The sequence below is a fragment of the Trematomus bernacchii genome, unplaced genomic scaffold (assembly GCF_902827165.1).
Source record: "Trematomus bernacchii unplaced genomic scaffold, fTreBer1.1, whole genome shotgun sequence".
NCBI classification, from domain to species: Eukaryota; Metazoa; Chordata; class Actinopteri; order Perciformes; family Nototheniidae; genus Trematomus; species Trematomus bernacchii.
Window position 1 is genome coordinate 2,413,168 of NW_022987614.1, and position 14,977 is coordinate 2,428,144.

Sequence of the window (14,977 nt, forward strand, 5' to 3'; positions counted from 1 at the left end):
CGCTCAACAACTTTGCGCCTGAGTCACCGACCGCGACCTCCTCCAGGCGTAATCCTGTGTCCGAGGCCTTGAGGTTCTGCACCCCGGGGTCAGAGGCCCGGTCCGTGCTCATGCGGAGGTAATCGAGGCCCAGCTGCACAGCTCCGATGACCGCTCTGGAGAGGCAGTCTACGACCGCGTTAGCCTTACCAGCGAAATGTTGGATGTCGATGGTGTACTCCGATATGTACGAGATCTGGCGTTGCTGGCGGGCGGACCCCAACTCGGCCACCTTGGACATGCAGAACGTGAGTGACTTGTGGTCCACGAACGCCGTAAACTCACGGCCTTCCTGCTGGAACCGGAAGTTGCAAATCGCCAACCAGAGGCCAAGGAGTCCCCTGCCGAACGCGCTGTACTTGCTGTTGGTAAGTGACTGTCAAAATGCTTATTTCCCAATTTGGGATATATAAAGTATCTATATATCCATCTTTATTTTGAAAAGTACAACTGGAAGTCTTCCTTCACTGCACAGCTAACGTCCAAGCTAACGGCTAACCTGCAGAGAAAATGTTCATTATGGATAAAACAGCAACAACAACAATATTGACTCATCGCTTCACTCACCTGTCTCTCCGGAGCGACCACACGGTTCTTTAAACCTTCATGTCCGAGTTAAACCATAAACTCTGGAAGGACATTCGGTTAAAAGCCGACAAAAACACATTCATGTCAAATAAAAACTCACCTACAAATCATCGAGTTAGACAGAAAACACCGGAAGCACTTCAAATAAAAGCATTTTTATTTAGGCACAGTGGTGAAAAGTAACTAAGTAGATTTACTCAACTACTGTACTTAAGCACCATTTTGAGATACTTGTACATGTTATGCTACTCTGTACTTCTACTCAACTACAATTCAGAGGTAAATGTATTTAACCTGTTAAGCCCGAGAGGACCCTAATCCGGGTGTGGCGGGTAGTTTTTTCACGAAACTGTGTCTCAGGGCTTCTTAATATTTAAAAACCTATTAATGTGTCATACCAGATTAACGGGAAGAAACTCAGCTAACTGATGATATAAACCATTTTTACCAAAACAAAACACAAGACTCATAAGAAGCGTCTAAATGACCCCTGAGCGGAAAAATGCTAACGCACTTGGCACAGAACTCAAGGTAAAGATACCCTTATTACTTATCATAACTGCACATACAAGATATCCGATTAAAACTGAGATTCCACAGATTATTAGGTATTAGTATCATCACTGAGCGATCAGAACTCGTGACAGGGGAAGCAAACCCAGACATCACAACACGTAGCATTACGGAGCAAACACGGGAGATCGTCTCACCTTAGCTGTTATTCTGATCAAAAGTCGTGTTCAATGGCATTAAAACGATAAAAACGCTGCTGAAGGTTAATCCATAGGTTAATCCAATGTGTCTGTCACTTTGAAAAAAGTATTGATAATCCATAATTCCATTTTTATGTAAAAATCGGAGAATAAAGATTAGCTGCAAATGGTAGCCACCAGAGTTATCGCAGCTTCCGGTTTTGGCTATGCGTCACTCTCACTCCTTATTTGGTAACGTGTGTGTGTATGTGGAACTTTCCCTCGATTCCATTGGCTCTAACGGTTAAAAAGATATGTCAATAGGCGCGTTCACACCGGAGTACTTTGGAGTACTTTTCCCACAATAGTTCATCCGAACTACGATATATTTGCGTTCACACCAAAAAGCCCCAGGAACTAAAGTAGTTCAAATTAGTTCGTCTGACCCGCTTTTCAGTCCCTGCTAGAGAGCAGGGACTTTTGTGGGAGAAAATAGTTTGTACGTCTGATTGGCTGTGCGGAATGCAAACCACGCCCGTTTGACTCTGAATTTTTTTTTGTAAGCGGCCATTGTATTTGCTCGCTTCGGGCCAGCGCACCCGAAAAGATTATTTTTGTGAAAGCAGTTATTATAGCAACACTAAATAAATCATCGCAGCGGTGGAGTGATGAGGATGTGTCGGCGCTTCTGGCGATTTACTCGGAGGACTGAATGCAGTTTCCGTGGCTCAGCAAAGTTAGCAGACCTGGCAAAGTCATGTCGGGACGACTACGAAGGTAAAATAAAATACATGCACTGCACTGTTTTAATCTGCACAATACTGGTCTTAGATGTACTTTTATTTGCTCAGTAGATCGAGCTAGCCATGCTAGAACTTGCTATCATAGGTCCAAGCTGGCTAACAACATCTAGCTAGCTAGCTATTCTCAGCCGTGCCCGCTATGAACACGTTTTGACTTGTGAATAAGTGTGCAATGTTCTGTAATTTGCTTCACTAACTCATGGCACTAATCGTGTGTTTCAGGCGAGGTGTTTCTCTCAGGATTAGAAACTAGTTTTCCCCTCCGGGATAAAACGATAATATAACGTTAGCAATTAGCATGCTAGCTGGACATAATGCTACCTCTAACAATACATTGTAGTTGCTATAATTTCAAGTAATTTGCAACATTCATTCTACATGTTAATGGTAAAAGCTTAAACAGTTGATTACCTGCATGCCACAAAGACTGATGTTCTAATGATGTGGAGCAACAAAATATCTTTCAGGCTGGGCTTCTGGCAGTGCTAAGCGAGCTGATTAAATCCAACAGGCCTTCAATACAAAAATTAAGAAAAACTTGTCGTCGTTGATAAACTGTACAATGACTTGTTGGGAGGGGTGTGGTGCAGTGGTCTGGTGCGTTGGTGTTCGGATCAGGGGAGCACAGGTTCAAACCCCACTGCAGTCAGGATGTCGTTGTGTCCCTGGGCAAGACACTTCACCCCAAATTGCCTACACCTGGGACAGTTAATTTTGCATTATTGTGATTATATATATATGCCACTGTTATTAATACTGACACCTAACTTTGCACTAAGGTGTGTCTGCTGCTGAGCCTACCTATTGTTATTATATATATATATATATATTGCCACTGTTATTATATTGTTTTGATACTACTGACACTTATTGATCTGCTGCTGATAAATAAAAGAGAACCTACATGCACGGCACTAGCATCATGACTGTCTTTGTTTAAACCAGCAGCAGTGCAGCGGTACACAGACTAACCTGTGTGTGTGTAACGTAGTTCTTCAGGTGTGTATGCTTAACATGTATGTATTTATCACAGTAAAGATGGTATACAAAATATTTTTAAAGAGCTTTCAACCTCATCCCATTGTCTTTAACACACATTTAACATAATAATATACTCATATTAATATACAAATATACAGTATGAGTACTGTTTTGATACTGACATTTAATCTTTGCACTAAGGTGTGTCTGCACTATTGTAATTGTGTCTGTTGACTGTGGTAAATAAAAGAGAGAACCAAATGCACTGTACAAAAGATCAGCTTTATTGTGAATTTACAATTTCCATGCTGTTCAGATGCCTCAAGGGCTGTGCGCGTGTCTTGCCCCGCGGCGATTTTTTTAGGTTGCGTCTCCCCAACGTTGCTACCAGGCGAATACAGAGGAGTTGAAAAGAGCCCTTGGACATTCGAAAATCTTTGATCCACTGCACATTGGTGTACGTTGGCACCACCTTCTCCCACCAGGCCGATGTTCTATTGTTCACCCAGAGAGAGTGCGGGACACGACGCATTCCGTAGTATTCGCATATCTGGAACACATACAAAGACACAAATTAGCCCTACATAACTCCATAAATCCTACATTAGATAGTATTAATGTGATTTAATGAACGTACCATTGCTGTTCTTTGGGCGTGATAACGGTCATCATCCTCAGCTGTCCAATCCTTTTGTTAAGGCTTCTTAACGTCCTTCGCCTCCGACTCAGCATTTCTATTGCATTTGAATGGTCGATCTGTATTTGTATTTGTGGCTGAGTTATTGGCTTAAATAACTCAGTTACGAAGCTGTGTAACACAAGCACCAAAACGTCAACTCCATACCGTGTCTGAGGTCGGAAGGTAAACAGAAGCATTTTTTCTTCTTCTTCTCTCGGTTTTTTGGCGAATTGCAACTTTAAGGTGCATACCGCCACCTACTGTACTCGCCGTGAAGTTGTTTGCGGCCTGCCAGTAAACCCAAAGCAGAAGAAGAAGAAGTGACGTCAGCGGCTCATTTGCCTAATTCACCCCCAGGAACTCATTTTGGTGTGAACGCGATCTGCTTTAGTTCATCAGAACTAAAAGAGCTCTCATGAACTAAAGTTCTCATGAACTACTGTGGGAAATGTACTTGGTGTGAACGCGCCTATTCATCAAAATCGATGAGATATGGGCCAGAGATATGGAAAATCCACCCAAATGACCCCAGAAGTGGGTTTCTTTTGCTAAATCTCTCTAAAAAGGTCAAGGAAGATATGGTCATTTGTCATTTGTTCTGGGAATGTCATTTTCGAGCCTGAGACCTGAAAAACAGGCTCAGGGCTTAACAGGTTAAAATCTTTAGTGACTTTACAGATCTGGATTAATTATGTGAAATATAATCAACTCTTAAATCAGACTTTAGTTCCACCTGGAGTAAATGCACAAGCTACCCTGCTGTATACAAAGTCATTCAAACTAGCTGCACCTTTACCAGCTTTGAGAACACTTTAATGATCAATCATTATAAAACATATCATATATATTATTCTGAAATGGACCAATCTGCACAATGACTACTTTTAATGTCGCTACTTTAACTATATTCTGATGATAATACTTTTCTACTTTCACTTGAAGAACATTTTGAATGCAGGACTTTTACTGTAACAGAGTATTCCTACACTCTGGTACTTTTACTCAAGCACAAGATCTGAGTACTCCCACCATAGCAGTGAGATATTTAAATACATATACCCAAATTCAACTTAATGAGGCCTAAAGAACACTTTGTTCTAGATATGAGGTGCGAAAAAAACAGAACAATGCTTCTTAATGTGTAATTTTATTAAGTATATCATCACCTTCACACAATTTATGTTGTACATTTCACCAGGGCTGATATCTAGGTCAGGATGTGATGAAACATCCCAGCATTCACAGCAAACTAAATCCTAAAAATCCGAACTTAAACCAAGGATAACAAGGAACATAATAACAAGCATATATGTGAGTAAATACAAATAAAAATCAGCAAAAGTTATATTGATGTTCAAACAGAGAATAAAATGTAATACACTTCATTTTTAAAGTTACATCAGTGTTAGATAAGATGATGTTTGTAATAAAAGATACATAATTTGCATTTCCTTTTAAGACTTTTACAATAAACAAAACATTACATAATGGATCTAAATAAAAAGATACTCCCTTTCAAGTTAAAGGCACCAAAGCACACCTTAGTTCTTTATAGTGGAAAACATGCAAAGAGGGACCTCTGGTGGGGAATTTAAAATCTGCAAATAGCTCACAGTGAGCAGGATGGAAGATTAAAGTTGATTTGAAGCCACGTTAAACATTAACCCAATGAGTATAAGTATTCAAATTGAATACTGCTTCAACACTATGCATGCTATAATACACATCCTTTTACCAACAGTCCATTTACTTAATTACTGCATCATTATGACAAATGATTATTTAAATGGAGTATGCTTCATTTTTTAGATGCAACATTTAATTAAAATAGGTAATATTTAAACTCACAATCAGTTTATACAATATGTGTAGAGACATGAATACAACAATAAGAGCACAGCATCTTAATGCATCAATTCAGAACCATCACTACTTCAATTGTACCTTTCCTGCAAATAAAATAGTATATATAGTAGTATAGTGAATTCCCGAGTACTTTTCCAGCATTTTTCCTTGTCATTTTAAAATCTACAAATGTAAACAATGTCCAGTGCTTTAAAAGTTTGGGTTTTTCTTCACTTGTGGAAACATTTAGCATTTTCCTAAACAAATAATACAGGAATGATGATTTGCAAAATCTTTAAACTAACTGCATCATAAGTGCCAACCACTTGTTGCATTTACCAAACAATACAGTTGTCTAGTATCTAAGGATTACCCCTTTTCCTCTCAATAACTTCTTAAGCTCACAACATCTCAGCAGTGCTTCCAGGGGGAGCACAAAGAAGAAGTCCTGCATAGAGAGGCTGAGTGAAGGTGGTCTTGATTCTATGCAGGAGGGTCATGGTTTCCTCTGAGACGCTGTAGAAAAACAGAATACCTGCACTGTGATCCAGGTAAACCCCGACCCTGGAGGACTGAGGACCTGAGACTGGAGTTGGGTGTTTCTTATGTCTGAATTCATAACGACCTTTGTAAATGCCTAATGCCCAAGATTTGTTACTATTTCCAAATACCTCAGTGTCATTGCCTTTGTATGCTACAGCCACTGCAATTCCTCCCACACCTTTCTCCACTTCCCAGTAACAACGTCCAGTCAGACTCTGTTTACTCAGGACCTGACAGCTCATCATTTTTTTGTCTGTTTGACTTTTATAACTTTCTCCTAGTCTGAAAGATGCTTTTCGGTTCCTCTCAGATAAGTACATACGTGCGCTTGCTGTTTTTGGATCCAGTGTGATTTTACGTGAATATTTCAAGAATTCAGCTCTGGTCTGGGGCTGTGGTTGTGACAGCAACATGTCCACATCACCCACTGTCAGATAGACGTTTGTCCATTTTTCTCTCAGAACATTTCGTAGTTTATCTCTGAATTTTGACATGGCTGCTTTCACATCTTCAAGGTAGCTCAGAGGAAGGATGTTGATGCTGGATGATTCTGTAGATTCACTGAGCGGTGGCAGTGAGGGGTAGCTTTGAATAAACTGGGTGTGATCCTCTGTGTGAGAGAGCAGCTCAAGTGTAGCGTCTTTCTTCTTCAGATGAGAGATCTCCTGCTCCAGCTTCTCCTGAAGCTCTTTGACTCGACTCACTTCTCTCTTCTGCTGGGATCTGACCTGCTGCTTCACATCAGAGCTTCTTTTCTCCATGAGACGGATCAGCTCAGTGAAGATCTTCTCACTGTCCTCCTCTGCTTTATCAGCAGAGTCATTGACACCATCAACCTCCTCTTGAAGCAGCTTCACCATCTTCTCTCTGTCCTGGATTCTCTGCTGGATGTTTTCTCGACTCCCCTCCAGCTCTTTCTCCCTCTCAGTCCTTTCTGCTGCAGCTGACACTGTGTCGTGGCCTCTATGTTCATCCACAGAGCAGAGATAACAGATACACTGCTGATCAGTGCGGCAGAACATCTTCATCACCTCGTTGTGACGAGAGCAGATGTTCTCCTGGAGCTTCTTGGAGGGCTCCACCAGCTTGTGTTTCTCAAAGGCAGGAGATTCATAATGAGGCTGGAGGTGTTTCTCACAGTAAGAGATCAAACACTGCAGACAGGACTTACAGGCTCTCAGTTTCCTCCCAGTGCAGACATCACAGGCCACATCTTCAGCTCCAGCATAGCAGTGATCAGCAGGAGCTTCTTCAAGTCCAGTCTTCTTCTGTTTCTCCACTAAATCTGCTAACATGATGCTTTTCAGCAGGACAGGCCTCGGTGTGAAGCTCTGCCTACACTGAGGGCAGCTGTAGACTTCCTTCTCATCCTCTTTGTCCCAGTGGGTTTGAATACAATTCATGCAGAAACTGTGTCCACAGGGAATAGTCGCAGGCTCCTTAAGTACATCCAGACATATCGAACAGCAAATAGCGTCCTGGTCGAGCTGAGCTCCTTCTTGCGACATTGTACCTCCCATGCGAGTGACAGTCTGCTGTTGATATAGCCTGCCAGCTCACTCACTTCACAATGGTTACGTTTCACCTAAATCGAAACTGTAGTTCAGTGAAGGGGAGGGAACAAGTGATTATCTGTGAGATCTGCAGAAAGTAGGACGGGCTTACACGCTTAACTTCATTCCAGAAAGAGGAGCGGCCTTATAAGATACAGGGTTCAAGGATTCAAGATTTCAAGGCTTTTATTGTCATTCGTACATAGCAACAGTGTAGTTATGTCGATGGAAATCTTAGGTCACAGGCTCCTCCAACAGTGCAACACAATAAAACAGATAACAGGGTGTGTTTAGTACTCTTTATTCCCGTAATTAAGCACATTGTGACAACAGGACTTTGAGCTGACTGAATGCTCTTTTAAATGACGATACCGCTGCCAAATAAATGAAGTGGAACACAAGGGACAATATTTCCCTTTGTGATGAAGTGGAGCAGGGCTCGAGCTTAAGGACGTCCCGTCGTCCCGGGGCCGAAAAAAAAATCGGGTCGGGGAGGATACAAATTAATTTTGGGACGAATTTGGGACGAGAGTTAAAATAAAAATACCCTGCTAACTCTACTACGAACGACGATGAAAATGAAACTGACTGCACGTTTTGTGTAGTGAAGTAAAAAGATATGATTCTACACTGTATTTTAGTGAACATGTATTGTTTGAACTGTTTTAGGTAATCACAAACGGGTTTTGATAATCACTTAGAATAGGAATGTTATTCTCACTTTTAAACTCACTGACCCAGAGATTCTGAGTTTCACACACCAACCTTGGCCTTTTTTCACCCCTAAAAGCCAGATGTTGTTTTTAAGTCGTTAAAGACATCGTTAAATAGGTGAAGAAAAGTTTAAATGTCTGAAGGAGGATAGTTTATGTGAAAAAACCCCATGGGAAGGGAATGTAGAGTAGATAGGGTGGAGATAGAGGTTGACTTTTGACCTTAGAGGACTTTGGAATTCCAAGTTATGGTGAAGAACTATTGAACTCGACCAGAAGGGAATCCAGCCAGTCAGGACACTTGGGGGAGGTGATCAGCTTACACAGCTCCTCCTCACGGAACTCTGATTCGCTTGGGAGGAAAATGGGAAGGAAGAGTCGACGCATCTCCGCCCCAAAAATAGATATAAATACTGATGTTTCTGTATGTAAAAATGCTTTTTGGTTTGGTGAGTGGCAGGTCCCGATATCTGTGTCCGCATCGCATCACAAACCTGAAGTCACTTTCATCTCGTTTGACGAGTTGGCGGGTCCCGACACCTTTATCTGCATCGCATCACAAACCTGAAAGTCCGGAGTACTCGAGTACTCTGTATAACTTGTATATGTGTTTGGTTTCCTACCAGAAGTAAACTCAGATAATTTGTTATAACTTTGATTCCGGTGTTTTCAATTCCTTTCTTAATTTAATAGAGATCCAGCCTCATCCAACGAACGGCGCGTAGCAGAGGTGTTCTGCTCCAACAGTAGCACACAGTTATTAAACCTCCTTGTCAACATAAACACACACAAAGCATTTAGCAACCCGCGAAATACACACACACACAGTACGTAGCTACAGCTGTCAGCCAGCCGCACAGCTGTGATGTAACTACCATTTTTTTACCCCGGAGCGGTGCGGAGAAACGAAACTTAACTTATGAAGCAGCTTTTGACGACGCGCTATGCATGGGGCACCCTAGAGGGGGATTCCAGACAATATTTCCCTTTGTAATGTAGTGGAGTAGGACAGTATTATATAAAATACTTTTTATACTTCTTTTTAATACCAAGAACCAGTGGCGTAGCTGTGGGTGGGCCCGGGTGGGCCTGGGCCCACCCACATGCACGTCGGCCCACCCACAGCCAATCAGCGCGTTATAGCGCAGAGCCGGGAAGCCCAGAAGGAAGTGCCACAAACTGCAGTTCCTCTAGTGGCCAACAGGGGATGGATGCAGAAAGGAGCAATTCCCATAGACCCCCATGTTAAAATACCCAACTTTACAGCAGAAATAAACATGTTTCTAGCTGGATCCAATCAAACTTATTCTGGATATAGTTAGATTCCACCTTCATGACAATGGAATAGGGAGTGCATTTTTTTACCGTGAGTAAATTAGTAAGTAAAGTAGGTTTTGCCGTGAGTTAACGAAGGACTTATTTCTTCTTGAGGTCTGCAGTGAAGCGTGTACACATTTGCTGAATATGAAAACTCTCAGTGTGTGCCCACTGTGCGACTGTGAAGGATAAACAACCTGTGGCCGCCGAGCCAGTCATGTGTAGGGATGGGTACCGAGCCCCAGGGCTGAATTATTAAAGACCGTGGTACCATTAAGCTCCGACGTTATCGGTCGGTACTGGAGACATGTAAAAAATATATCTCATATGTATTATTGCTACACAAACATTATATTGCAGTTTTAGTGTCGCCAACTCTGTTTCTAATATGCAAAAAGACAGCAAAATGCGTCTATGATTATTTTTAGTATTTTCGATCTTTCCAATCCAGACGAGAGATCTCTCTCCCCCGTCTGTGTGTGAGGGGGCGGGGCAGTTTACACACACGCAGCTGCTACATGCAGCAACACACACACACGGAGGAGATGGCGGAGAGAACGCGCTCCGAGGTGTGGTTAAACTTTACCTGTTCGATGTGGACAATGCTCGTTACCAAAAGTGCAATAAGAGTTTAGCATGGAAGGGCGGTAACACGAGCAATTTGTCTAAACATCTAGTAAAAGTGCACCACATTCAAACGGAGAAATGCACCGGGTTCGACTGTCTTTCTAGTAGCGCTGTAGCCCCATCCACGAGTAACTTTTCCACGTCAGGTGTTATGTATGCTAGCAGCAACACACGGAGTTAAAGCTCCCATGTCATGCTTTTCCGGTTATTACCGGTCCCCTTGTGTGTTATGAAGGTTTTTATGCATGTAAACGGTGTGCAGAGTCAAAACCCTCAAAGTACACCCTGTAGGGAGTAAAACTCTAACACAGAAAATACCTCCCCAAAACGCCTCGTTGGAGATACGTCACTGCCCATTTGATTCTTCCGGGTACCGCCTGATGTCATGCGGTACCCGGAACGAAATGGACCAATCCCGAAGAGCTATGGCCACACCAGCAGCGGCGTGTTCTTCCAGAGGTTCGAAGAACCGGCATTTCACAGACGAAAGCTTCCAAAACATTGCCCAGTTTGAGGCCGGATATGCACAGCTTGTTTGGACCGTTTGGAGCAGGGGAAGATTCGGGTACACAACCTGTGAGTTTGCATTGTTATTTGTGTATTTATCAAACAAGGTAGCTACCACGACTGTTTAAATGTGTAAACATGTTTCGGACTGCTAAGCCAGTGCTAACTGTGCTAACTACGTTGCTAGAGTTTAAATATATCAACTACAATGTCAGCAGATGGCCTTACATGTTTGTCATGGCAGGTCTGCATGTCTGCAGTCACACACACGGAATACTCATACAGTATACTCCGGGTGATTTACCGTACATTGTGACAGTACATGTATAGCTAACGAGGCTAGCTATGCATGTATAGCTAACGAGGCTAGCTATACATGCTAGCGGGAAACATTGTATGACCGAACGTAGCAGACTACCCGTAGAATAATGCAATTATAAACACGTTATTGCTAGCCTAATATGAACCACTAACTTTTGTTCATAGTAGTTTTATTACACTCCGTTCCTCCAAGCTAACGTTCATATCGTGTTAGCTACCAAGGTAAACAAAGCTAGGTTAGCATATTAGCAGGCAAGCTGTTCATTAGATATATCCACACTCCTACCACAACTACTACTAACGAATCTAAAACAACTAAGTTTCTCTAATATTTTGTGATTTGCATTTTATTTCGTCCAGACAGATCCTGCCGGACAATACATGACTGGACGACCACACTGAGGCATCGTCTCAAAAAGCCCCGGCTGCTATAGGCAAGATGCCGACAACGGGGAGTAATTGACGATATACCGTGTGTATATATGTATATTTACGTTCATTTTGTACATTTCTAAAAATAAAGTTTAATGGAAATACTTAGTAGGCCTATCCTTTCTTCCCTGAATTATTTGCTCCTATAACATATCATTCATATATAGCAAACCATGATTTGATTTCTCATCAAACAGTAGTAGTTTATAACGGGTAAAAATAACTAACTCTTTGTTATGACCGGCTCGTAGGCCACAACGGAAAGACAAGGAGACATACACGAGTTTACAAAACCACGGCACATTTATTGTGGTAAATGCAGAGATAGGTGGTTGAGAGGATCGCCGAGTTCGTCTTCCTGCAGCCGCTTTGGAGAGAGACAGGGGCCGCCGTGTGACTCCGGGCAGCTGGGCTTAATAGCACCTCGGCTCCGGAGGTGTCCGTGATCGCGCTGATTAGCCTCTTCAGCTCCACCCCATCGTAAGACAAATGCCCTGGGGCCGTCACACTCTTCTATAACAACAGTTAAAAATATATATATGTATATAAAATATACGGCTGTACCGACGCCATGATAAGACTGATGTTCCGCTGAGAGCAGCTGGGAAAAGCACTGTTAGACATGGGCGCAGCCTCTCTGGTGGTTGACTAATCAGAACAGAGTGGCCGAGCTGACCAATCGGAGCACACTAGGCTCACAGGGAGGGGGGGGCAAGAGCTCCAACGAGTCGTTTAGTGGAGAGAGTGAATACTGCTGAATACACATGCTTGACAGAGATGCTGTATGCGAAACCAATGTGAGTTTGGAAAATTGCACAGTATAAATCTATTTTAGTATACCTCAACAATGTAATTATGATCAGTGGAAATGGCCATGACATGGGCCCTTTAACTCAATTATACAAACATGGGCTAATGATTAGAGGTAATTTAGAGTTATTTATTTTGTTAAAGTTTCAGCTATTCTGTTTACAGTTTTGTCATCACATTATTTAATACGATTTGTTAAAACATTGTTGTTTCTTTTGATGTGAAATATTATGTATTTAATTAAAATAAAAAGCAATGATAGTTTTGTTCACAATTTGTGTTAGTTAGTTTACCTTATTTTATTCTCAAAAAAAAACGATAAAAGTACCGTTAAAGCCGTGCCTATGTTTTTGTTTTCACTGCTAGTTTATGCTTATGTTCAATTAGTGCATTAAAAAATCATTAATGAAGTTTCAGCTCAGACCCCACGCTTAATAAGTCTCCCCCTGGCCCACCTACATTTCTCCAGGCCCACCCACACAATAATTCCTGGCTACGCCACTGCCAAGAACTGTTCTAGAGTAAATGTTCTTAGTAACTTTTCAACTCGTATGTAATGTACGGTAAAATGAACTGTGTTTTATTTATTTTAAAATATTATTTTTATTGAATAACTTTGATAGTAAAAGCCAGAATGAAATAAAAAAATTGATCTTAAAGAAAGAGGAAGATTATTCATATCAAAAGGAGCTTTGTATTTAAATGACCTGCTTCCCACTTCCTTGAAAAAAGAGATTGAGGCTGCAGCCAATCGGTGACTTCTTAAATACAGACAAAAAGAAGATCCTTAGTGCCTGCATCATTTTACAGTAAATACCATATCACAGTTCCTTCATGCTGCCACTTGGAGCCACCAGTGCTCCATGTTTCCTGTAATGCGGCTTTCACACCGGCGCTTTTCACTTTCTAGCTCCTCGCGAGAGCTTTTCTGGTTCAGCTCCCGTTTCCCTTTTCAGCTCCCGCTCTGTTCACACTGCCCAGAGCTGCCGCTGCTGCGTCATGACGTCACAGTTTACGTCGCTGATTTTCTCCCACAACAACAACGGGCCGGGGACTGCATCGGGTCGATGATCGTGTTGCTTTTAATCATACGAAGCCAGATTAAATTAAATAACGACTTCTCCAACCTTATACTTTTCTCCAGAGTGCCGTGGTTCATTGTTTATTAATGTGTTTCAGCGGCATTTACCGACCGCTGCAGTGCTGGCTGCTCTTCCACGGGAGTGTATTTTCCCGTTAGCTCCGGGTTAGCTCACACGGCTCTAAAGTATTCACTGTCTGACTGTCACACAAGCAGCTGATACATATCCCCAGTTCCCCTTAAGTGAATGTGTGTCAGTCTGAATTGACGCTGTTTGGTGTCAGTCTGAATTGACGCTGTTTGGCATCACAACGCTGTTATGAAAGTTTCTCTGGTATAACATGGGTGATGTTAGCATAGCAACCGAAGCTAAACTGACTACTTGCTAAGCCGTTTCCTATAGGCACATTTTACCGGCGTATTTTTCATTATGATTCTACTTCTGATAGTCGGACATGACAACCTGTACAGCCCATGTATCTCCACAATGATCAATAACAGCGAACGGATGGTCAAAGTAAGGTTTCCTGCACGCCTCGACGTAAGAGACGTAAGAGACGTAAGCGACGCCGCGTCATAGCTCCGAAGCTCTTGCCTCTGGACCGACAATTTTTTGGAGCTGGAAGTGAACCGCATTCCGGAGCTATGACGCGCCGCCGCTGCGGTGTGAACAGGAAAAACCGGCGCTTTTCAGGCTCTAGCTCCCAGCAGGAGCTGGAAAAGCGCCGGTGTGAAAGGGGTATAATGCAACTTCAAGTGACTTTACTCAGCCAAACAAAAACCTGCATTGGTTGTAAGCAAGCAATCGTTTGTATGTTTAAAGAGCTATTTTATTATGTTAAAGCTCCCATGTCATGCTTTTCCGGTTATTACCCGTCCCCTTGTGTGTTATGAAGGTTTTTATGCATGTAAACGGTGTGCAGAGTCAAAACCCTCAAAGTACACCCTGTAGCGAGTAAAACTCTAACACAGAAAATACCTCCCCAAAACGCCTCGTTGGAGATACGTCACTGCCCATTTGAGTCTTCCATTTAGTTCCGGGTACCGCCTGATGTCATGCGGTACCCGGAACGAAATGGACCAATCCCGAAGAGCTATGGCCACACCAGCAGCGGCGTGTTCCTCCTCCAGAGGTTCGAAGAACCGGCATTTCACAGACGAAAGCTTCCAAAACATTGCCCAGTTTGAGGCCGGATATGCACAGCTTGTTTGGACCGTTTGGAGCAGGGGAAGATCCGGGTATACAACCTGTAAGTTTGCATTGTTATTTGTGTATTTATCAAACAAGACTGTTTAAATGTGTAAACTGTGTTGGACTGCTAAGCCATTGACACAGTGCTAACTGTGCTAACTAAGTTGCTAGAGTTTCCATATATCAACTCTAATATCAGCAGATGGCCTTGCATACATGTATCTCATAGCAGGAGAATGTCTGCATTCACACAC

At 42.4% G+C, this 14,977-nt stretch overlaps 1 protein-coding gene across 1 annotated transcript; it reads right to left on the reverse strand.

Annotated features, from left to right (window-relative positions):
• Nucleotides 1-4,910: 4,910 nt before the first annotated feature.
• Nucleotides 4,911-7,791, reverse strand: LOC117483788 (tripartite motif-containing protein 16-like). The gene has a single exon (XM_034132138.1). The coding sequence runs from the start codon at nucleotides 7,688-7,690 to the stop codon at nucleotides 6,029-6,031; it is 1,662 nt and encodes a 553-aa protein (XP_033988029.1). The 5' UTR covers nucleotides 7,691-7,791; the 3' UTR covers nucleotides 4,911-6,028.
• Nucleotides 7,792-14,977: the final 7,186 nt, after the last annotated feature.